Source organism: Melozone crissalis, unplaced genomic scaffold (assembly GCF_028551555.1).
Source record: "Melozone crissalis strain CALT ecotype California unplaced genomic scaffold, PUWL_Pcris_2 ptg000027l_1, whole genome shotgun sequence".
Taxonomy (NCBI): Eukaryota; Metazoa; Chordata; class Aves; order Passeriformes; family Passerellidae; genus Melozone; species Melozone crissalis.
The window spans coordinates 72,655,665-72,679,277 of NW_026535805.1; the positions used below are offsets into that span (position 1 = coordinate 72,655,665).

Genomic DNA, 23,613 nt, shown 5'->3' on the forward strand with positions numbered 1-23,613 from the left:
GATATTAAGAAGAAATTCTTTACTGTGAGCATGGTGAGGTGCTGGAACAGGTTTCCTAGAGAACTTTTGGTTGCCCTGTCCCTGGAAGTGTTTGAGGCCAGGTGGGATGGAGCAACCTGGCCAAGTGGAAGGTGTCCCTGCCCGTGGCAGGGTCTGGGAACTGGAGGATCTTTCAGGTCCCTTACAACCCAAATCATTCCATGAATCTATTTAAAGTCATCAGATAAAGCTGTAACAAAACCTTTCTTTAAAAAGAAATTGCTGAATTTACTCAGAGAAGAACAGCATATTTACTTTTTGTAGCAAGACTGTAAATCAGAAATTTTAATTCGTTCTAATCTCTTTAAAAAAGAGCTGTTTGAAGAGCAGTTTTTTGTTGGGCTTGGTTTTTTATTTCCTTGATTAGTAATTGATGCAATGTATTGGGAGCTAAACAGATAAGCTTTGTGTTTTTTGAAGCTAGGAAGGTACACAAGCACATATGTAGATTAATATCCATTTATTTAGAATTCCAACTTTGGAGTTCTGGGGGAGGAGGATGAACAACTGGCATAGCAGAAGTGAGTCAGTTTTTGTGTGTCAGTTCTTGCAGTTAGCAGCATGGTGTGTGAAGTCAGAGCCATGTGTGTCTGTGGCATAAGCTGACACTTCAGTTCAGCTCTGACAGACATTGTCCCAAGCATGGCCCACTGAAGGAGTGGGAGGAGAATGAATACCTTGAGGAAGGCATGGACAGTTGAAAAATGTTTTTTAAAAAGAACAGGTAACAACTTGTTGACTTCCTCTAGTTGAATGAAATGACTTCTTCTGTGATTTCAGAAATAAACATTTATTCTTTTAAAGCTACTTAATTTATTTTTAAAATAAGTTTAACTGTATTAAGACGACAATATTGCTGAATAGAATTTCAATACACTCTTGCTTTAATAATAGAATGTAAAATAAATGCGTCCATGCATTTAATATTTTTAGGATTTGTGGTACCAAATAGCTGGGGCAGTCTAATGAAGGATGTTGTAGATGCTGAAGAATTGGAAATTTTCTTGTTTGGCTTAAATGGAAATTTGATGCTGAGAAGGTTCTTTGTAGTATCTCTTTGCAAGTGATATGAGTAGATAACATAGTTACCTTCTTGGCATTTTCCATGTGATTGCTGTAGTTCTGCTTTTACCAAAATAGTGACCTTTTCTTTGCTGTTACTTTTCACTTCAGTGGCATGTCCCAGGCCCTGCTTTATTTAGCACTGCAGGTGTGGGTCATGTGTATCCATGGCCATGCTTCTCATTCCTTTACCTCCTTTGTGTGCTTACCTGGAGGGAAGAACCAGCCCTGGGTTCTGGACCATTCCAGGGCATTGAGCCATGGTCACCCTCCTCAATGGACCCAAACAAGTAGTGTGAGTCACCTTTTTCACCTGTGTTGGACAGATACTGTTTGGGGTGAGAAATCTCATTGCATGGTTCCTCACTGCAGCTCTTCTCTACTGGTTAAAAGGGTAGCAAGGGGTTCTGCCTGCACCGTATTCCTCTTCACCACCTGTTCTGAGGATGCAGAATGTAATGCTGGTCTGGAATTGGATAGCCTGCTTCAGGTTGGAAGGAGAGACTGCTCTTATTTTCTTTTGTGGGTTAGTCATACATTAGAGAGAAGCTGATACAGTGTGAATTGAATTAAGGTTAATTAGATTCTAAAGGAGTGCAGAGTGCAGTCTGTTTCTAAAAAGCAGTTTCTTCAAATACTTGGAATAATTTAGGAATTTTTTTATTATGTTTTAATTTTTCTAGTTATTTTTTTGCAGCTTGAAGAATTTTGGCAATATCCTCATTTCCAAACGTTTCTAATTTGAGCCAGGTGCAGAACCTTCAAGCTTGTGTTTTTCAAGTGCTTTCAGAATAATTTAATACACACTCAAATCAGAAGAAATCCAAGTTTTCCTCACAAGTATGGATTTTTCTGTCTTGGATTGTGATGATAGTTTGTCTCACTTTGCAAATTCTTAATCGTTTGCAGTCTTGTTTTAGTCTATTCAGCTGCTGTGTGTGGTTTAGAAGAATAACCAAGCCTGTGCCTGAACATTCCTCCCTCCACGTTCATGTTTGTTTTTACAGATGAATGCTAAACTGTCTCAACCATGCATCCATCAGTATTTTATAATTTGGGCTGCATCTTGCACAAAAATAATGCAGTGACCTAATTTTAATTTTGTTTCCAGTTTCTAATCCATTTTGCATTATGCTTGTTTCTTCAATGTTTTCTTTCTTTTTGAATTAGGACATGATATCAGTTGGTTAGTTTTACATTGTGTATTATCAAGGTGCTACAGATTGTAGAGAAAAAGATGAATTCATTACCAGAACAACAGGATTCAATTCTCTTTTATGCAATCTCATTTTTGCTATGCGAGAGACGGTTGCAAGTCAAACCTGTGGAAAGCTGCTCAACTACTCTTTGTCAGCATGGTGAAAAAAAGTCTCACTGGATCAAGATGCTGCTGTCTTTTGATCTCATTTAATTCTTCTCAGGTTTTTGACTCCATTATGGGACTGAGTTTTGTTTTTTTCTGTTTTCTAAAAGCAAGAAATAGACAAATGCCTGACAAGAAATCAGTTGTTGCTTGAATGTGCTCTTTGCAAGTCCTGAACTCTTGCAGTAGCACGATAGACTGTATGCTTTCTTATTGGAGTGGCTTGTTCTACTCCCAGAAAGTGGCCTCAGCTGTCAGGTTGTGCTCTCTTTTAAGGCTTTAGAATTGTTATTGTGGTTTATGTATCAAATCCTTGCTCCTTTCTGTTGTGATTGAGCCTGGTAGTTCTGACCTGCCACTGATTCAGCATCATTCGTCTGCGCAGTTCCTCCTCCTGACAATTGGGGTCAGTTGTGTGGCAGTCCCCAAAAAGCTTGTCTCAGCAGCAAAGACTGACTAGCTTGCAGTGTTGCAGTGCATGCTAGAAAATAATTTCTCTTTTTTTTTTTCATTCAGCTGCTCCTTATATTGCTGCCTGCTGTATTTGGTTTTACACTTGTAATCTTTTTCCAATTCAAAGCTGCCCACGCATAGTAGAACCAGTCATTTTGCAAAATGCTTGAAAAATAGGTAGGCTTTGAATGAAATGACTCATCATTTGTATTTAAAACTGGAGGATAATACTTTACAGACAAGGAAGTGGCTTATCATTAGCTGTCATTTTTTGAGGTGTCCCATCTACTTCATTGGTGTGTGTGCAATGTGAGCAATTGAGCCTGAATAATATTTTTGTTGTTGATAGAATGGAAGTGGGTGCACATGTCCTGCTTCCCCAGTGCTTCATGAAAGTGTAGTGGATGATGTGGCCAATTTTTTTCTGTCAAGCACAATTGCACTTATACAGTCTGGAATGCTGATAGGGTTGAAGGAAAACCGGTATGGACTACATGCCTTGAAAAAGTTAGTGGCAGTAATAATGGCTTATTACTTCTTGAGCACTTCCATTTTTGCAGTAGGGATGATTTCACACAGTAGCTCTGCTTTAACTTCTGTTCAACACCTTGGTGGAATGGAGCATCATACTTAACTGCCTCTGCCATGTGTTTAATTAATTTGCAAGTAGGGGCTGCTTTCTGTGCCCACACATGTTTTATTAGGGCCATATAGGTAACCTGAGTCGTAGCAGGTTGTGTCTTGCCTTCTGATATCTTATCAGCAATAAGTGGACTCCAGTGAAAAGTGCATTTTGAGTTAGCTGTCTGTCTCTGTGCATGCTGTCTCTGTGTCTTTGTCTGGTGGGATTGTCTGCAGTGTTCTGTGGAAGCAGTACCATAAAGCTTGCACTTAGTGTGGCTGTGGAAGAGAAACACTGGCAAGTCTGTAAGATGGTTCAGCTTGGGCTCAGTTACTACAACATGGGATGAATCTGAAGGAGACTTTGTCTTCCACTTTTGAGTGGGAAGGATCATCAGGTTTTGCACCTTTTTTTACTTTCCTTGCTTATTTAATAACTATGGGAAGATGAATCTCAGAACTGTGTTTTGCTCAGGCAGCAATAAGTATCAGATCTCTCTCTGTTGGAAACAATTCTTCAAGTGCCTTCAGAGGCCTCCATAGGACTATAGAGGAAGAGAGGGCCAATAAGTTATGTTAGCATCTAATGAACTGAATTTGTAGTGGCACATTGATGGAAAACTTGATAGACAGGCTCTCAGTTCAAAAATAGTAGTCATAAATGAAGAAAGCTGTTTCAAGAGGAGTTCATTGTATACCTTTGAATGCACTGTTCTGTGCTTGAAGGCTCTGCAAGTGCACTTTCCACTCCAAACAGAAGTTGCTCTGCTGCTGTTGCTCCTGATGGGGAAGCACAGAGGAAAAGTGGAGGAAGAAGGAAAAGGGCTCCTTTAATAGACAGATTGATTTTTTTGCAAGTTTTCTGTAAGGCATTTCTTTTGAAGAGTGCACTTTGAGCCTTGAAAGAGGTTTATTTTGTTAGAAACTCTGCATGAAGAAAAATAGTGTCGCCATACCTGTGAGACTGAGATTTCTGTGGAGCAAATTGTGGCTCATGTAGTGGCAGTGCTATGGAAGGCATCAGGGAAATTGGTTTAAGTAGTTTAATATACTGCTTTTATGGCTAATGGCCTGTGATTGCTGACTGGAGCTGGATGAGGTCTCCTTTTTATTGTCCGAAGATTGATTTCCATAGAAGGTTCCCTGGGATTTCTTAATTTCTTCTAGACTGGGAATTGAAGCATCTGTTGTCATTTCCCTTACCCTTCCACCTGCTTTTAAATGGAAATACGAGATGGGGGATGGGGATGTCACACGACAACATGATAAAACATTTAGTTTACCCATCCATCATTAACATATGATGGTATTACAGTTTTGAGATCTATTACTGCTGTAGCACATAAGGGTAGGAGAAAAGACACTGATGACTTTGTGTGGTCCATAACACAGACATCTAATGTTATCCCAAGCTGCAAGACATCTCTTCAGAGAGAGGGGAAGAAAATCACTGAAATGGAACAGCTGGAAAAGAGAAAGTATCTTATCCAATCTGAGTAGGTGATATTCTTACTAGTGAAGACAGAAGAAGAGTGTTCTTGAGCTGCTCAGGTCTGAAGAGTTGAGAAGAATTAAAAAGGCCATGTGTGTTTTTTATTGAGTATGCTTTTATAATCATGAGAGGAGCAGAGGCATGTAGTACCCTAAAGATAATATAAATTTAGTAAGTCTTGAATTCTTGCAGTGTGAATGAGTGCAGCAGCACATCTTGTGAGAAGAGTAGCACTTATTCTCATGAATGACACTTGTGTATCAGCTGGTACATTCAGCTTTCCTTTCAAACAGACTTCACAGTTTTCTTTGTACACAGTGGCTTTGAAAAACCTTTCCTTCAGCAGAACATGGCTGAGGAGCCTCACGTAGCAACATGTATTCTCTCTTACTCCCCTCATCAGCATTGATGCTGTTGGGGATGAACTGATCTCTAAAACCCTGATTCAAATTGGGGGATAAGTTGCAGTGGGAGAAGGTAGTGTGGGTGATATCTTGGGGTTATACTGAAGGAAGAGGAATCTTAAGAATACTGCATCCTTCTGTCTCTTTCCTTGTTATGGATGGCTTTCATAGGAATTGCTATTTATGACTATTCTTTTGCTTTCTTTGAGAGTGGTGAGCATGCAGGAATGACTGTCCCATCTTGAAGGTGGAGGTTGGGTGAGAAAGGATGGAGGTGTGTGTAAGGGTAGTATGTAACTGTGCCTGTGGGACACTACATGCTACGCCAGAAAAGAACAGGGACTGATCTGAAAATTTAGGGATGGGCTGTTTAAGGTAAGATTACAGTTTCTGTAGCTTTTGCCTGACAGTGGCCATGACACTGTGCTTCATGTTACTGATAGTACTTGTGGCAGATGTTTTGTTGATATCTGATGAAAGCATCACTTTGATGTTAGTTGCCCAAAGTACTGATCACGATGCAAAATGGTTGATCTAGCAACAGGATCACAACTTACACATTTTTATGTTTTATCATGTATAAATTATGTCCTATGAGTTTTGGAAGGTGTTTGTGATGTTAACTCTTCTAACAAAGATTTGTAGTAAACTGTTTATTTTGTAACATGGTTGTCTTTGTTCTGCACAGGTGCTTGAGTTGGTGCTGGAAAACTTTATTTATCCATGGTACAGGTACGAGCTTTACCTAAAAGTTACTATTTTTAATATCATAAATATTTATCAACCTGTTTGAGAAGTTTACACCTGAAAATAAACATTTCTCTTTCCTTAGTGAAAGATAAAGGACCCTTTTGAGTGCTAGGAATCATTGTTTTATTGTCTCTTAGCAGAGTAGAACAGATCTTTTGATAGTTTAGTTATAATAGAGGTGGTTCTGAAATTCAGATTTCATCCTAAAACCACTTTTAGATTGTCTATTTTTTTATTTTGAGATAACTCTTACTTGGAGCTAAATACAGATTGATGAAAATCTGTGTGAAAATTCAACCTGTCACTACCTTTGAAGTTTACTTTCAGATTAGAAGCATACTGATCTATCACATTGCTTAAAAAAAAAAAAAAACAACCAAAAAACAAACTTTGCAGGGTTTTGGAGAAAAGATATTTAAACTACCTATGGCCAACTTCTTGGGCATCATCTCATTAATTTTTAACTTTTCCAGCTTTTAAGACTATCAGTGATTATGTTGTGCTGAATAGACTAGTGCTGTGTAAATAACTATTAAATAGCGAATAAAGAAAAGACTATGGCTGATTATTTTTTCTGTGTTGTTTTTTTTTTTCTTTCAGGTTTTCTTCCTTGTACTTTTATATATATATTATAGTGCTTTGCAATGCTTTGTAAGAAGATATTAAAATATTTGATATTAAAATATTATAACTGATAATGCTGGTATTAATGTGTTAAAACAACATCTTGCCTTAATTCTGAATTTGACTTTTTCATTAAATGGAAAGTTCAATTTGTCCTAAAAAAAGTACGCTTTCTTTTATTTTTACTCCGTGTCGTTTGGATTTTTTTCTGTCTCTGGGATCCAAAATTTACTGTTCAGACTTCTTTGCCTCTTGGGTTTTGATTGTGGCCAATACCTGCACATCTCACCTCTAACTTTGTGTGTTGAATATGCTGAAGTGTAAAACTTCACTGCTAATGCAAACAGCAGAGGGAGCTTTAGCACCATGTCTTGTGAATGCAAGTTGGAAACCTCGAGGTTTTAAATTTTCAAATACAGAAAACTAGAGCATGTTCTGTTGGGTTGTTGATAAAGTAACAAATGTAAGGCAACCATCTCCTGTATTTCATGACTGGAAAACAGTTTTTTCTTGGCTGGTGGAAAGTGTCTTTAATGTCTTTGTTATGGAGTGACAAGAAAACTTGGTTTCCACCAATTACTTACCCCTCTGACACTCAGGGCAGTGGAAGTCTGGAATACATCATCTGGTGGGGATAATAATTCACTATATCTGTAATGTACAGTTAGAAATGCAGTGTAAAGTGCACCTTGTCTGAAGCCAACCAGCCTACATTGTGCTCCATCTTGCCCTCTTCTGAGCAGTGTAGGTGTTCCTGCCCTGTCTTAAATTCTGCATGGTGGTACCTCTGGATTTTGAGCTAGTTCCATAAATTCACACGGTGCTGTTGAAATCTAACAGCCTGAAGGTTGTTAAATTTCAGGTTCATGTGAACCTGAAATACCAGGACTTGAGTGATCTACAGTGAGTGCTGTGATGTCCAAGCAATTCTACAGGAAGCATCTTGGTCCTGAAAGGCTTACTGGTTTCAGTTTAACAGTAGTAATGTCAGATGTGACCCTGTTTAATCTTGACATTCAGGTGTTTCCAGCAGGGTTTGTGCAGGGAGACCTGAACTGTGTCTGTGTGCCATAGTTTGAGGGCTGGCTTGTAGAGCATGTCAGCTTTGATTTTTCCTACTCTAGTTGTACCTGCACTGTTGGCAAAGCTCACATCACTTGAGAAATAGAATTCATGCATCCAGGGCATGTTTGTTTTCTGAGCAAATAAACCTAACTCAGTTAATTCTTCCCAGAGCCTTTGCTCCACGCTCTCCTTATTTAGCAGCGTGGCTGGGTGAGCACTAGCAGGCAATTCATGCTTGACAGATAGGCTGCTAAAACACTTGGCTGTGTTCCTTTGCATAGAAAAGTTTGGGCATAATTCCTTGGGCTAGCTGCTCTGCCTTTCATGTGAATGGATTTTGCATAGAAGCTACCTTTTTTTTTAAATTTTTATTTATTTATTTTTCCAACGACCTTCGTTTTTGTTTTATGTGCTGTGCCAACTGATGCTGTCTTGGACATTAGTGTTACCAGGATGTATCTCAGTCAGAAGCCAGGGAGGTGTTGTGTTTCCAGGGTGTGTTGCAAGATAAAATCATAGATTTTTTGCTTAGGAATAAAAGTGCTGTAAGCATATAAAAACTGGTTTATCTTTGTTTCATTAATAAATGGTGTAAGAATTTCTAATTTTTTATTAGCAGGTTAAAATTTAAGCGGGTCCTAAATTTGGACCACTTTAGGGGAATGAGGGTTAGTGCTTAAAATCCATTGAATTCTACTGAAATAGGTCATTATACCTATGTGCATTTTTGTTTTTTATTTTTCAAAGTATTTATACTGGTTATATTAAGATTTTTTTTCAACTGTAGGAGAAGAATCAAACATAGCTATAAGTAATGCCAAGTTTGTAGAGCTACAAAACACAGGTCTAAGTCTATTGCTTATGCTGTACAGCAAGACTATATAATATCTCACTTATACTGACCTTATTTTAAATAGAGTTTAAAGTCTGAATGGGTCACTCTTGCTTACTAAATATTTTTGGTCATTGATGGTACTGCAACTCCAGTTCTCTCAGATTAGGACAGAATTCAGTAATTACCACATTTTTGTGATACGTTACTATGAAAACATTTCTCTTTGATGGTGACTAAACACAGTGTTTTCACATATGGAGCTGCTTCTATTTTAAATGAAAGTTCTTTTTAAATGCAAGTAATGCAAGAAAAATTTAGAATTTTTGTTGAGTTACAAACCATAGCTGTACATTTTTATTAGCTTGTGACTTATTTTCTACATCTTTTTGAAAGGAGTTAGCCAAGTTTTGTGAGAATAATTGACACACAGAGGAAAAATATCACTTTGTTATTTGTATATGATTTTCATTTATCAGTGGATCCCATAAGGCTTTGCATGCAATAGCAGTTGGATGTATCTCTCTTGAGACATTAGACTCTGTAACTGTTTACAATTAATATTTCTAAAGTTCTGGGAAAACACAGCCAGCTTTTAAAATGTTTCCAAGAGGGTTATTTGGACTTTCCCCTGAGTCACTGGAGATTTGACATTTTACAGGTTCATGATGGTTTTTTTGCCAGTCTTCAGTCTGCTGGTGATTAAAACAATGTCTTTGCAAATCTGTTGTGAGAATATGTGGCATAAAGTTGTGTCCAAGTTGAGCTAGCCAAGATACCGGTTATCCAACTGTCAATAAAATAACAACTTCTTGGTCCAAATTACTTCATGTATCTTCCTGTCTGTCAAATGCTAGTAATACCATAATACAGTTGGTTTGCCAGCCCCTTGGCAATGCTAATCCCTTTGACAGTGTGGGTATTTTCTAACCATATTGCATATAAAATATCAGCTGCTGATCTTAAACCAAACTTTCCCCTACAGTGTTCTTATCTGCATGTGATTAGCAGTTGGAGGATAATTGTGTTTCTTGTGCCAGGCTGCTTTCTTTGAGGTGTTTTCTCATGCAATTAGTTACATACTTTGACTCTCAGGTCACTGGAATCTCTAGTATATTTACCTGGTTGCTCATCATCAACATGCCTTTGAAAGTTCTGTAACCCAGGCTAAAAGTGCTTTAAAAGTTGGATACTGAATAATATAAAATGTTTTATGCATAATTTTAAAAGTTATTTTTAAATGTCCTGTTCTTGCTTGCAGTGTTCTTTTATAACACAAGTAATATTTCTACTTACTACACTAATTTATCACCAAAAGTGTGATGGTTCTTGCATATGACCATTAGTTAAAACTGGATGCAACTTCCTTTGTTTTGTCATTATTCAGCTGTTATAGTTCAGTTTTACCAATATATTAGTCATGCTCTGAAGTTCATATTAATAATGGATAGATTTTTGGTTTTCCCTTGCATTTTGTGGAATGCTGGCATCGTGATCTTTTTCCACTCAGTTTAGATGCAGTTTCTTCATCTAAGACTTAGTATATTTCCTGTTTTCATTCAATTTTCAAAAAAAGTAATGGATTTAGGTACTTTTCTTCCTGAATCACATTTAATTCTTTTTACCGTGAGTTTTCACTGAACATATTTTATTGCAGTGGATGGAAACTGGCAAGCCAGATTAAAAGTTTGGATGATATTTTGGCATAGCGATTTGGAAATCTGTTTAAATTCTTCTTTGCTTCCAAGCAGAAGCCACTTTAAATAATTTCAATTTCCTTTATACTGTTGAGTTTGGATGTGTTTCCATATGTAGAAACTGGTTCGATTTTACTCAGTCAAAATTGTGCAGATACTATATGATAGCAGGAATTGGTATAACATTGCAATTTCCTGACATTTTACTTAAGCTGTTGTGTGCACAGACATTGTGGGAAAGCTGTGTATTTTCCTCAGACAGAAGACTGCTGACTCTCTGGTAGCATTCATTTCAGTTCATTCCAGCTGAAGTATCACTGTTGAATGTTCTTGTTCTTATGCTTTTAATAGTGCCAAATGTATTGTGGTTGGATTAATAGAAATTTATTTTATTCTGTTTTCTCATATGCCATGCTTTGAAACACTGCAGAAATATTACTGATGATGAGTCCTCAGTGGATGAACTGAGAGGGACACTACGGTTTTTTGCATCTGTCTTAGTTCGGAGAATTCACAAGGTAAGGTGACTTAAAGGTATTAGTCTTGGTTTTCCATCAGAATTAATTGATATCCCTCTCTTGTGAGTTCTTTATTTTTTTTAATTGTGATTCCAATGTCAGCCCTATGTTGTAGGTTGTTTCTAACCATCCAGGTTACTTCTTTGTGGTCTCTGCCCCATCTTTCTGGAACTTATCCCCTTCCTAGTTGTAAACCATCTCTGAAGATTCATCATTTGAAGTGTTCAGCATTGTGTTGAATATGAGCAATCTGTTCAGTGAAAGATGTCCCTGCCATGGCAGGGGATTGGAATAAGTGATCTGTGAAGGTCCCTTGTGACTCAAACCTTTCCCCAGTTCTTGCAAATGGATATATTTATTACACCAGTGCAAGGCATTATTAAAACCTTGTGATCTTTTAGCTGTCTTTTGGTGACTTAATCCAAGTGGAAACCATTTTGAGAATTACTGAAAAAAACCTACTGGGAAATGGTGAGCTGTGTTATAGCTTCTGCTTGCTTGTCTTCTTAAAATGCAAACAAGGCCCTTACATTGTCTATAAAGAATAGACTGTCATTATGTGACCAGGTTACTGTAAGAATTAAAACAGATGTGGTTCTTACATTAATGCAGTTCTTCAGGAGCATTTTGAGTGCTAAAGATTACAAGTTTTTATTTGATGTGTTTAATCTATTAGCATATACTTTTTTTCTGTGTGCTCTCTTTTTAACAGCACAGCTATTTCCTGGTAAAGCGCTCCAAGCCTTTTTCACAGGAATTGCTTCTAACTATTTGGCTGTTCTAAGCAGAAAGGGTTGCTAACTCAATTTCCAGAATTAGTCAGTGCTGGTCTCTCTGTTGGAGCCATGACCATAAATATGTGTCTTTTCCCCCCCTCCTTACTAACAGCATTTTTTTTCTGAGCTACAAGTTGTGCATGTACCTTGTCATGACTTATTAACAGTATGATTCTCTCCTTCTTACATATCAAATCCAGATGACGTTCTTGTTTACTCTAAATCAGGCATGTTACTTTTTAAAATGGACATGGGAGAAGATTAGGAAATGTCTGTGTAGCACAGATATTGTATGGACGTGTGAAAGTGGAGTAAAGCTTCAAAGTGAAAATCTAGACCAAGGTCTTAAAATTTAATTTGGAGTTGTAATACTTGCTGGTGTTAGTTGCATTGTGCATGGATCCATTGTTGACTCAGAGAGTGACCATGTCTCCTGTATTGATCATGTAATGAGCCATTGATTGGGATATCTCAAGTGAGTTACAGCACCTTGAAGCAGAGTGCTAATTTACCATCTCTGCCTTTGACAGTAAGCATTTAAATGTAGTGTCTTCAGTTCTCTGGGTAGGCAGTGTGTGCAACAAACAATCAAGCCAGTATTAGGCACTGTCAGGGGACCTACAAAATAGAGTTAATCACAGAAATGCATATGTTGAGGAGAAATTAGTCATCATCAGTTGAAAAATAAAATAGTTGTATATCTTGCCAAACAGCTGTACTCTGTTTTGGATTTATTATTAAATGCTTGAAAGCAATAGTTCTAACTAATAGAGATAAAATGTTTAAATTAAGGAAGAATTGTGTGAGAAAACACAGGCTTTTTTTCATTTTTTACATTATATCTTTATATTTTTTTTGCCAAAGAATATTCTACTTTTGAATTGAGACTTAAAATTACAAACTGCTTTAATGGAAGGAATGCTTTTGTTTTCTGTTTAAAGCTGCCAAGGTCAAAGCATGGTTGTTGAATTAAATTAGAAGCACTTCAGGCCAGTCAACTCTAATATGCTGAAATACTTCAGATCTGGATTTTCCTTTCTGTGGCCGTTGCTGGATTGGTTATGGATTTTGAAAGGAAAGGGAAGTGTTATACCACACCTTTGTATGGTGTAGTATAGATAACCCTGCATCTGATGGAAGTTTTTGACAAAAGTTCACAGTGTCTACTGCAGAGTTGATGACAATTTCCTTGACTGTGCTCTTTGAGTTACCTCTGCAGGAATAAACACTGCCCTATCCTTATAAGCCGTAGGAAACTCTTAATTTCTAGAAATTACTGTTGGAATGTGAGGCACAAAAGACAGGATTTTCCATTGATAAGCAGAAGCTTGTCCTTTTGTGCTTGTAAACAGGAGCTGACCTTACTTTTAGGCAGCTCCAGTCAATTGTACTGGCTTGTCGGGGCTGGCCAGGTCAGGTCATAGCTGTGCACCTCAAATATTATAGGCGAGTGTGCAGGAATATGCAATATTCTCCTTGTACAATTGAATAAAAAACAACCAACTTTTCTCTTGGCTCTGGTGGCCTTTGCAATTGCATTGTCTCTTCCTTGTCTGGCAAGATGCTGTATCAAGGAGGGATTCCTCCATTAGGAAAGAAACTTGTGTGGAATTGTTAGATTTTGAACACTGAGGTGCATGTTTTTGCATCTCTAAGGTGTCTTGTTTAAAATAAAGAGTATGCAAAGTGTAAATCACCTTCTAGATGAGTTTCTGTAAAAACTTGCAGGTGATAAAGAATTCCTTGAAACTGTGCAGGCTGGGGACTGACTGGGTTCAGGGAGAAGCTGTGCTTGCTGCAAAGGACCTGGGCCCATAGTAAGCTGTGAATTGAATATGAGCCATCAGTGGCAGCTTAAAACACCAACAGCATCTTGGGCTGTAGTGACAGGAGCAGATAAAATGTGATTATCTGCCTTCACTGGATGCTCTTTGGATAGCATCTAGGATACTAATCCAGTTTTGGGCTCTTCTTTACAAGAAAGTGGAGCAGGTTCAATGAGTGGGCCACCCAGATGATTGGGGCTGGAGGAGGTGGCTGTGTTCAACTCAGGAGGTTTTCAGCACCAGCTTGGATACAACCATGAGCACCATGATCAGAGCCTGTTTGGAGCAGGGCTAAGACAACACAAAGTCATTTGTGCTTGAATTGTTCTCCTTCCATTTTTGTAGCCACCAAAGAAAATAGAAATGCAGAACCCTAATACAATCCTTTATTAAATCATATATATATTTTTTTTTTTGGCTTACGATCACATGGTTTTGGTTTTGGCACTAACGGTCTTTTGACTGTGTAACTCAAATTCTCTTTTGATCACATGACAGGTGACATTTTTTCTGCCTGTACGTAGGAAGGTTTCTCTTTGGTTTTAGTCCTTGTGGACACAACTGTAGAGTGTTAAGGCATGCAAGTGTTAGAAGCAGAGCATAGTTAACTTGATTCCTTTTGTTGGTGGTCAAATTGTCCCATGGAGCTGGGTTTCATCTACTGTGACTCAAAAGTCACACTGCCTTGTTTTATTTATTGCAATGAAAAAATCATAATGGGAATGAGTTGGCAGTAAATGTGTTAACTGTGTTGTTTATGGCATTTTGTTCTGTGTGTTTTTATATACCTTGGACACTGTCAGCTCACCTAGAGAATTTTTGATTATTTCTTAATGGTTCATTTTATGGTTCAGACCAGAACATATAAGCAAATTACTGTTTGATGGTAATCTGTAATAAATTTCTTTGGGGGGGAGGGGATAGAACAGTTTTGGTTTGATTTTGAAATTATTCTTTAGGTGGACATTCCAACGGTTGTAACGAAGAAGATGCTCAAGGCAGCAATGAAACACATTGAAGTAATAGCCAAGGCCAGGCAAAAAGGTAATGTCAAGACTTAATATGTTGCCAGTTTCAAAGGCCAGGTATGAATATTCTTTTATGCATGTTTGAGATTATATTACTTTGTCTTTTTATCCTTATGGTCTCTTTTTTTAAAAATGAGATCCTTTTGCGTTTTTCTTCTGGTGGTTGGGAAGGCAAATAGGGAAAAAGTACATAATTGTATTCTCTGTTTTGATTTTTATTGCCTCAATAAAAATACAAAATTTCTCTCTCTGTACAGGGGTGAACAGGAATATGGGTTTTGTCTATTTAGAGCAATCAAGATCATTTAGGAATGCTTCTTGAAGTTTTTCCTTTATGTTCCAGATGAGCAGTTGTAGATGAAGGGATTTGTACATCTGTGCACTGTACCTCATAGCTCTTATAGATAGAATGATTTGAAATCTGCATTAGTGAAGTTGTAATATGTTGAAAAGCCATGGAGAGACTTTGAGCAAAAAGTCTCATAAAAGCATATTTGTTATCCAAGATAAGAGTATCTTCACAAGCCTAATGTAAAAATTGTATTTAAACTGCACATAGAAGAAATAGTTGGAAGCACTTGCTGTTGTTATTATTTTTTCACTGGCTGTGTTCCACAGTGCTGTATCTACTAAATGTGGTTTCATTCAGTTTTTAAGTGTTGATGTTTACTTTAACTGGAGTCATGAACTTTTCTTCTTTCCCTCCAAATGTCTGCTTGATATCCATAAATACATGTCATTGGTCCTGTGAGTAGTGTTAATGATTAAGATGAGTAATGAGACATAGTTTAATCATGTTGGATGTCTTTCATGGCACAACAGCAATTTCAAGATAGATAATCTTGAAGTGCTGTTTATGCCAAATTTCATGTTTCCTTTGATTTCTACCAAGGAGTTGGAAACACTTTCTTTAGCAGTAAAGAACTGTATTTTAAATGTACAACATTGTAAATATAGCCAATTTTTCTCAGTATTTAAAAAAAAAAGACTTGTTTCCTAAGGGTAGATATGTGAAGCAGCAACTGAAAATTACTTTTAGTAGCACTTTCTAGTAAACATTGCTAAAGCAGCCATCACAGTACATGGTTCAGAGGCAGCTTTCAGACCCTGCTTTGGTTGCTAGTTGAGCCTAGCCTTTTCTCCTTATTGTCTAAATCCTTTTCAAGTGGATTGCTTTTAGGAGGTATTTCCTTTTCTCCTGCTCTTGTTACCCTTACCTCCCTTAATAATTCCTATTTGCACAGACACCTCCACAATTCATTACCTGCCCTTGCTAGAGGCTGCATTCCTTCTCTCTGCTTTTAGTGACACCAGCTAGGCAGATTTACCAGGTGATGTATATTCCTGCATCGCCTCTGTTAGCTGATACCACTCATGGGTTTTGGCTGTGAAGGCCTAGCCAGCAGGCTTCTCTCATATGCTGGGAATAAGCTTTAACTTTGAGGGTAGCTGAGGAATATATTATATACCTCACTATGCCTGGTGGTGGTGTTGGCATGAGGCTGTGCCACATTGCTAGTTCAGCTAGGTGTGATTTATAGCAGCTCAGTTCTTGCCAACAATGTAACATTGTTGCTTCTAATTAATATCTATAGTTTTTAATCTGATAAAAAGGTATTCTTTCAATTCCACCGTAATTTAAGAGGCAGCACTCTAGCATATCCTCCTGCACGTTTTGGCTTGATTCACCCTGTGTTTAAAATGTATGCTCCTTCACATTTGTTTTTAAGTGTTCTAAGGAGGAAACAGATACTACAGGATTGAGTAAAAGTTTGTGTTGATTTCAAATTGTGTCATAGGCCAAAAAAATGGAGATCATGGAGAAGGTCAGGAAAAAGGCAATTAGAGGCAGACTTTGCACAATGCAGTTTTTTTGAGAATCCAGATGCTGTTTTTATATTTAGTCTATATGTGTATATAAACTGAATGTATAAATAAAAGTTTATATTATATATATTTATATATAATGATAAATGAGAAAGCATTCTGGATACTATGCAAACTGCAATTGTTTGGTGAAGGAATTCTTATTTCAGTGTGAGGTTTTGTTTTTACATAGCATGGCTTCAAAGTCTAAGCCAAGGTTCTTTCATAAAATTTCAACATTTTATCCCTTTGGCAGTTGTGTGTGTACTACAAATACTAACTTTTTAGCTCAAACAACCAATTATCTTTTGTTTACCAGTAAGAAAAAGCTGAAGCAACTCTGTGATGCTGTTTTTTACTTTCAGTAAAAAATGCGGAATTTTTGCAGCAAGCTGCTTTAGAAGAATATGGACCAGAACTGCATGTTGCTTTGAGAAGCCGAAGAGATGAACTTCACTACTTGAGAAAACTTACTGAACTTCTTTTTCCTTATATTTTGCCCCCAAAGTCAACAGAGTGCAGGTATATAAATTACTTAGAATTGTGTTTAAAGTGTTTCCATATTATGTAGTACAATCATTTTGGAAAATGAAAGAATGAACTTCACAGTCATCTTCCTTCTTACCCCTTTTTTATGATTTTTTTTTTTGGATTTGTCTTTAAAATCGCTTGCTTATGGTATTATTAAATCCTAAAATATTTTCCAGTAGTTTATGACAGAATTGGAAACTTCACTTAGAAATTTAGGTAATCTAATATTGCTTTGGAGTTTTATTTTCTTTCTTTTCTTTCTTCTATTTTCTTTTCAGATCCTTGGCCCTTCTGATTAGAGAGATTCTCCCTGGTTCGGTTTTCCTTCCCTCAATGGATTTCTTAGCTGACCCTGTAAGACTTTGGAGCACAAGAATAATTTAATTTATTCAAAATTACTGTTTACCTGCTAAGTATGTTGTGGTAAAGCAAATTATGTGCAATGACTTACTTGCAGTGCATTTTGACTAGATAAAAGAAAAAGAAATATTGTGGCCAATTTTTTTGTTTGTTCATGTGAATTAACTCACTGAACTGACTGTAATAACAGTATTGGTGTGGTCTCTTAAGAATGCATTTTTCAGTAAAGGATTACAGCTGCTGTCAAATGGGAGGATGCTGTGCTAAATGTAAACATCTACAAGTTGCTATCGCTACATTTAAAAAGGGCTTGATTACTTGGACTCTAGCTCTGTGGATCTTTATAGCAGTCTTAGTAACCAGCATTTTTTGCAACTGTATTGAAATCAATTATTTTCCCTAAATTCTGCAAATCAGAGGGCATTTATTTCTGAAGCTGCAGCACTGCCATCCTTGTTTTCATATATGCATGTATTTTAATAGGCAGAGTGACAGTGCTTATGCAGGTGTCACCTGGCTGCAAACAGAAAGTACTGTAGGGTGGAAGTATTTCTAGTTTGTTAGATCTGCACTTAGAGTAAAAACACTTTGGAGGCCTTTCTTCCACTGGGTAAAGAATATTTCTGTGCAGGTCTTTTCAGAAATTCCCTGACTTGTAAAAACTTGAGACCACTGAAGGTCAGTTCTCAAACGTGTATTGCCAACTTTGCTTTTTTAAAAGTATTAATATACTCATGTTTAAATTTGGGTAAAACATAGCATTGAAATTATTTTAATCTATTTTGTTGAGTTTTTAACAATATTCTTATTTATTGTGCTGTGTTTCTTGCAGGATACTGTCAACCATTTACTGCTGATCTTCATTGATGATAGTCCAGTGAGTACTGACAGAGTTAAAACAGTGGCATTTTGATCACTTGATGAAAGAAGCTTTCTTACCCAGTTGTCATTTTTTTCTGCAGCCTGAGATAGCAACTGAGCCTACTTCTTCATTGGTTCCATTCCTTCAGAAATTTGCTGAGCCAAGAAATAAAAAACCATCTGTAAGCAAAGGCAGCAATTATTTCCTTTCCTGTTTTGAACAAGTGTTTTACTTTACCTGCTGATTTTGTTCTACAGCTCTTTGTGTTATTTATGTGCTGACTGCAAGTTTGAAAGTTGGCTGACTGCATTTTTAACCTACTCAGGTACTGAAACTGGAGCTAAAGGAGATCAGAGATCAGCAGGACCTTTTATTTCGGTTTATGAACTTCCTGAAACAGGAAGGGGCTGTCCATGTGCTGCAGTTCTGCCTGGCTGTGGGTAAGATTACAGTGTGCTGATGTTACTTGATGATATGGAAATCATTCAATCATTCTAATGGAACACTGCAATTTGCATCTGGGTAATTTAGGAAGAAAAAATCATTCACATTCCAGGAACAAGCTCATGAATGTATCCTTTCTGTGATAAGGAATAATTTCTTCTAATTGCAATATATTTTTAGTAATAACTTTATGAACACATCTGAATTATAGTTAATAAGAAGGCAGCTGCCTTATTACCTCAGATTTTGAGATGCCTTATGTTTCTTTTAATTTTGAAGTTTTGCAAATTACTTACCTACTGGAAAATTAGTTGATGTTATAGGGTGCTTCAGGATGTTATTTGTTTGCCAAGTTGATCAAGAAATGGTTTTTCTTTGCTTTATTCCTCAGAGGAATTCAATGACCGAATTTTGAGACCAGAACTATCAGATACTGAAAAGATGTCTCTTCATGATGAAGTACAGAAAATTTATAAAACCTACTGTTTGGATGAAAGCATCGACAAGATCAGATTTAAACCTTTCATTGTGGAAGAGATTCAAAAAAGTAAGTTGGAATTCGAAAGGAATCATGTACATTGAAATTTAAACAACATTCTGTAATAAAGTGAAAAGAAATTTTGCTGAATATCATCAAACCTTTTTTTGCCAGTTTTAAAAATTATTGCTTTGCTATATTGTGCTTAATCTTTGTTTTGTCAATTTATTTATATTTTTATTTATAAAACTTGGAGTAGCTTGCAAAATAACCACAAACTCTGACCAGGAGAAAACATAAACTTTATATGCCTTATGTATATCTCTCTCTATTCATACTTACATTTTTTTTGATAGTTGCTGAAGGTCCATATAAGGATGTTGTGAAACTTCAGACTATGCGGTGTCTGTTTGAAGCTTATGAGCATGTCCTGTCTCTGCTCGAGAATGTTTTTACTCCCATGTTCTGTCACAGTGATGAGGTAAGCATGAAAGATTGGAAGAGTAGTCTTAAAAGTGAGATTGTATTTTTTTAGGATATGCTATTTGCAAGAGTCACGTGTATGTGGAACTGAAAAGTATGGCTTCATTTTCCACTTCAGTTGACGTTCTAGAGGTGGACCATTCTCAGTAGGAAAATAAAATTCATTCTAGTCCAACCCATAATCACAGAATAAAAGGAAAACTTCATGTTTTTGATGTAACAATTTGTGTATATCACAGCTATTCCAAAATCCTCTCCACCCTGTCTTTATGATTGCAAATTTCATGTAAAAATAATCTGCCTGATAGATGTAAACTCAATCTCTTTGTTTTCTTTTAATAATGTAACGATATTTAAAGATACAAAAGTTGTATTTAGGTTTTTTCAGCATTATGCATTCCTGCAGCTAAAAGTCTGGTGTTTGTTTTCAAGAAGATCACTCAATGCAATTTACAAGGTATTTAAGATTGTTGTGAGATTGGGTTCTAAATGCCACCTTAAGAATTCCTGCCCTGTGTTGACTTTATCTGCCTAAGCTCTTCTCGTAGGACACACTTTAATCACAGGGGTGAGTCTGAATTCGTGTTCCTTTCAGACGTTTATGTGTAACTCAGGTGGTGTGTTAAGCTTCTTGCATTTATTTGAGGCAGAATATATTGATTTGTCCAGGGTACTTACCTTATTTGGCATTAATAAAAAGAACATTTCTCAAAAATGGTTTTGATGGTCATCTCTCACATGGTAGATGTAATGCTTCAAAGGCTTGATTTTTTTTTTAACAAGGAGGAGACATGGATTTTGGTGCTTAATTTAATTTTTATTTCTGCTTTGTGGTTTTAATCTCATGATTATGTAAGGTTAAGTAAGTAGTCATAGTCTCATGTATTGATTATTGTATGGTCTGTCCTTTTCCAGATTAAAATTCCAATTGCTAGATTGTGGTCAGTTTGGATTTTCCTTCAGTTCTTATTTCCTGAATTTTGCAATATTGTTGCACAGTAGCCTTTACCTCAATTAATCCAGTGTTTCCTTTGGTACCTTATCTGTCTGCTACAGTACTTCAGACACCTTTTGAGAGGAGCAGAGTCCCCAACCCGCAATTCAAAGTTTAACAGGTAGGTATGGTAGAAATTTTAAGTGGTTTTCTTTGATTTTTAATTTAAGACATCGAAATGTTAAACTGTAAGAATTTTGTTATTGCCTGATAGTAATTTGACTAAATTTTTAGCTCTACTTTTTTGTTTTTAAATGAACAAATTACGTACTAAAGATGCAAGCATATTATACAAGACGTCTCTTCTCTTGAAGTATTTTACATTCAGGAATTTAGAATGTGATTTAGACCTCAACATTTGAGAAGAGGGAGGGGGAAAAAAAAAGCAGTGAGAATGAGATTATGTGAAAATCAAGTGGTAATTTAATTGGCTGTGTATATGTAGTAGCATTTTAGTGGTGCCAAGCTGTATCTTCTTCACATGTTATAGAGATAGGTACAGTATACCCATGCCAAACCAGCCTGGTTATTTGATGGGCATCTCCTCTTACTGTGACAAGGAGGGTTTGCCACTTCTCCTAGATGGAATGTGTTTTCTGTTTCCCCACTCCATGACAGAAATGCAGCATCAGAAGCCTTGTTTCTGGGCTTGGGCCTCCTCACTTAAGGTCCAGACCCCCTTCAGGCTCCTTACAGCCTGTGGAGGAGAAGAGCCTCTCCTGCGGTGGGGATGGGTGATCTTCCACTGTAGATTGTGCTAGGTTGATAAACCTTGAGGTCTCAGAATTTCTTGTGTTTCACTTTACCTTGGATGGCTCTGACAGTCGTGGACTAGCCTGACTGAATTTCTCTTACAGCCTGGCCAAAGGAAGGGAAAACATCAGTGAGACAATCTTTAATTTGGATAGGCTTTCTTTCTTGATATGAAGTAAGATCCATGGTACTCTGAAAAATGCTAATTCTTGTCCTCTTCTAGGGGAGTAACACTCATTCACTCAACATTTTCTGCTTTCATTAGAGTTACACCTGACAGTAAACTCCTGTTTCACAGCCCACTGTGAGATTTGTATTATTGGCACATACCTTTCTTCCCTGCTTCTGTTCTTCAAAAATGGGATGATTGTTGTCTTTATTATGTCTCCATGGGTGGCATCTTTTATGTAGTCTTTATAGTTTTTGTAGGTCCAGGGCTGTCTCATAGTGGTGCTGGCAAACTTCTGTGTCTTAACAAAGAGGCATGGGATGAAGGCAGCTCGCCCAAACTGCATCCTTCCCTGCACAGTACTCCTTGTAGGGTGACCTTAAAGACACTTCAGCTTCTGTTGAGGATGGCTCTGGGGTTTCACCTAGACCTTTAAATCTGCCTTCTGCTTTCTTCCCCCAAATGATTCACGTCAGAGATTAGAAGTATTCTGTCATACTTTTCTTAAATCTAGTTAAAATATGCAAACATGTAGGTAACCTCTGGTGCTTGGCTTTTAAAAACAGAAAGGAGGCAGTTACAGGCCATTGCTGCCTGGAGTTATTGAAATGCATCTCTGGCTACAAAATAAACAAGTTTTGGCAGCTGTTGCAGCATATGCTCAAACAGCATCCATAGCTTTACTGAAAATGTATCTGGTTTATATTTTAGAACAATTTGAATGCTCTCAGTTTATATGCTGATTTACAGTACAAGATACTGTGTGTTCCAGAAGTGGTGCCTCAGTGATTATTTCCATGAAACTATCTTGCAAGTAGTTTGCCTGTTGCTTTGGAATTTCCCTCTGCAGAATTGTGTACAGTCACTTCCCAGAGGGTGGAGAAAAATCAAGGTTTCTCACAGAATTTTTCCAGATGTTACTCCAATTATTTTGTCCTGCTTTATCTTTCTTATTCTATCATTAGTTCCACTTGAAAGTAATTACATGCAAAGAGATGAGTTTTGTTTCCCATATTTTTGATGTGCTTTGCTATGGGTACTGTGTGTATATTGCTTAGATACTGCTGGTTAAAAAACCAGATCAAGTAAGTATGAAACCCCAGTGGAATGTGCATGAGGGTAGTGTGTTGAAGCATTTCCCTTATTGCAAGACAAGAAAATTAGAGTTTCTAAAAAATATAGGTGGAAAAGTAGGAAGAAGTGACATCTGTGTGATTTTTGGTTTGAATAACTTCTTTGAACTGTACAGAACAATGATAGCTTTTTGCAGACAGGACAAATAATGTGCTATGAAAGCTGCAAAGGCAGTAAATAGGTGGGCAGTGCCAAGGGTTTCTGGAGTGTAAAGAAGTCACATTGAGGTTGTTCTGACAACTTGATGACTAACTGTGGTTGTCATGAGTTTTAACTCTGTAACTGATGTTTTTTACCTAATATGTAATATGTGTGGCCTGTGATAGCTGATGTTTCGAGTTCTAGTTCTCCAACTTCATTTGGGTAGCATGGAAGAGACAAGAATAATTCCCTCTCCTTCTCTCACATTTATGTATTTATAACACATTACTACATTACTTAAATGTAGTCTGCGTTGAAAGGCTTACAAAGAAAGAGAAGCTGTTGTGTAGTGTGAATTCACAGATTTCTGGATTTCTGCATATCTGTCTTGATTTTCTACATACAAAAACCACTAATAGAAATAGACACACCCTGGTCTCTCATATTAAATAGCAATGAAATGAAATAATTTTTTTAGTTAAAGGACCATGCAGAAAAGATACTAACAATTTCAGGGAGTGGTTAGGAGAAAAACCCATGGAATTAAGTCTGTGAAAAGTTCTATGCAATGTAATAGTCATCATTGTTTCTAATCTGCTAGGTTATATTTCCAGTTTCACAGTTTACACAGCCAAAGGTAGTATGTCTTCCAATCAGATCCTTCTGTAAAACAAAATCTAAAATTTTAATGTTTTTATCTCATGCTAGTTTGTCCACAATTCACTAGCTCCAATAAATTAAAATCCTGTGTGTGGTGACAGTGTTTATAGTTAATTCATTTAAACATCTTGATTGGTTTGATGTCTGAGGCATTGATTCTATGTACCAGGTTATGCAGAATGTCAAAA

At 37.0% G+C, this 23,613-nt stretch overlaps 1 protein-coding gene across 6 annotated transcripts in view; it reads left to right on the top strand.

Moving 5' to 3' along the window:
* Positions 1-23,613, top strand: part of SNX14 (sorting nexin 14) — a 45,646-nt gene that overhangs the window by 1,892 nt on the left and 20,141 nt on the right. For all 6 annotated transcript variants that reach the window (XM_054279167.1, XM_054279168.1, XM_054279170.1 and 3 more), the window contains exons 5-15: positions 6,123-6,166; positions 10,833-10,920; positions 14,482-14,566; positions 16,782-16,938; positions 17,226-17,301; positions 18,140-18,184; positions 18,270-18,350; positions 18,495-18,609; positions 19,005-19,160; positions 19,448-19,572; positions 20,631-20,689. In XM_054279167.1, coding sequence (XP_054135142.1) covers positions 6,123-6,166; positions 10,833-10,920; positions 14,482-14,566; positions 16,782-16,938; positions 17,226-17,301; positions 18,140-18,184; positions 18,270-18,350; positions 18,495-18,609; positions 19,005-19,160; positions 19,448-19,572; positions 20,631-20,689 — 1,031 coding nt within the window. The remainder of the gene's footprint in view (positions 1-6,122; positions 6,167-10,832; positions 10,921-14,481; positions 14,567-16,781; positions 16,939-17,225; positions 17,302-18,139; positions 18,185-18,269; positions 18,351-18,494; positions 18,610-19,004; positions 19,161-19,447; positions 19,573-20,630; positions 20,690-23,613) is intronic.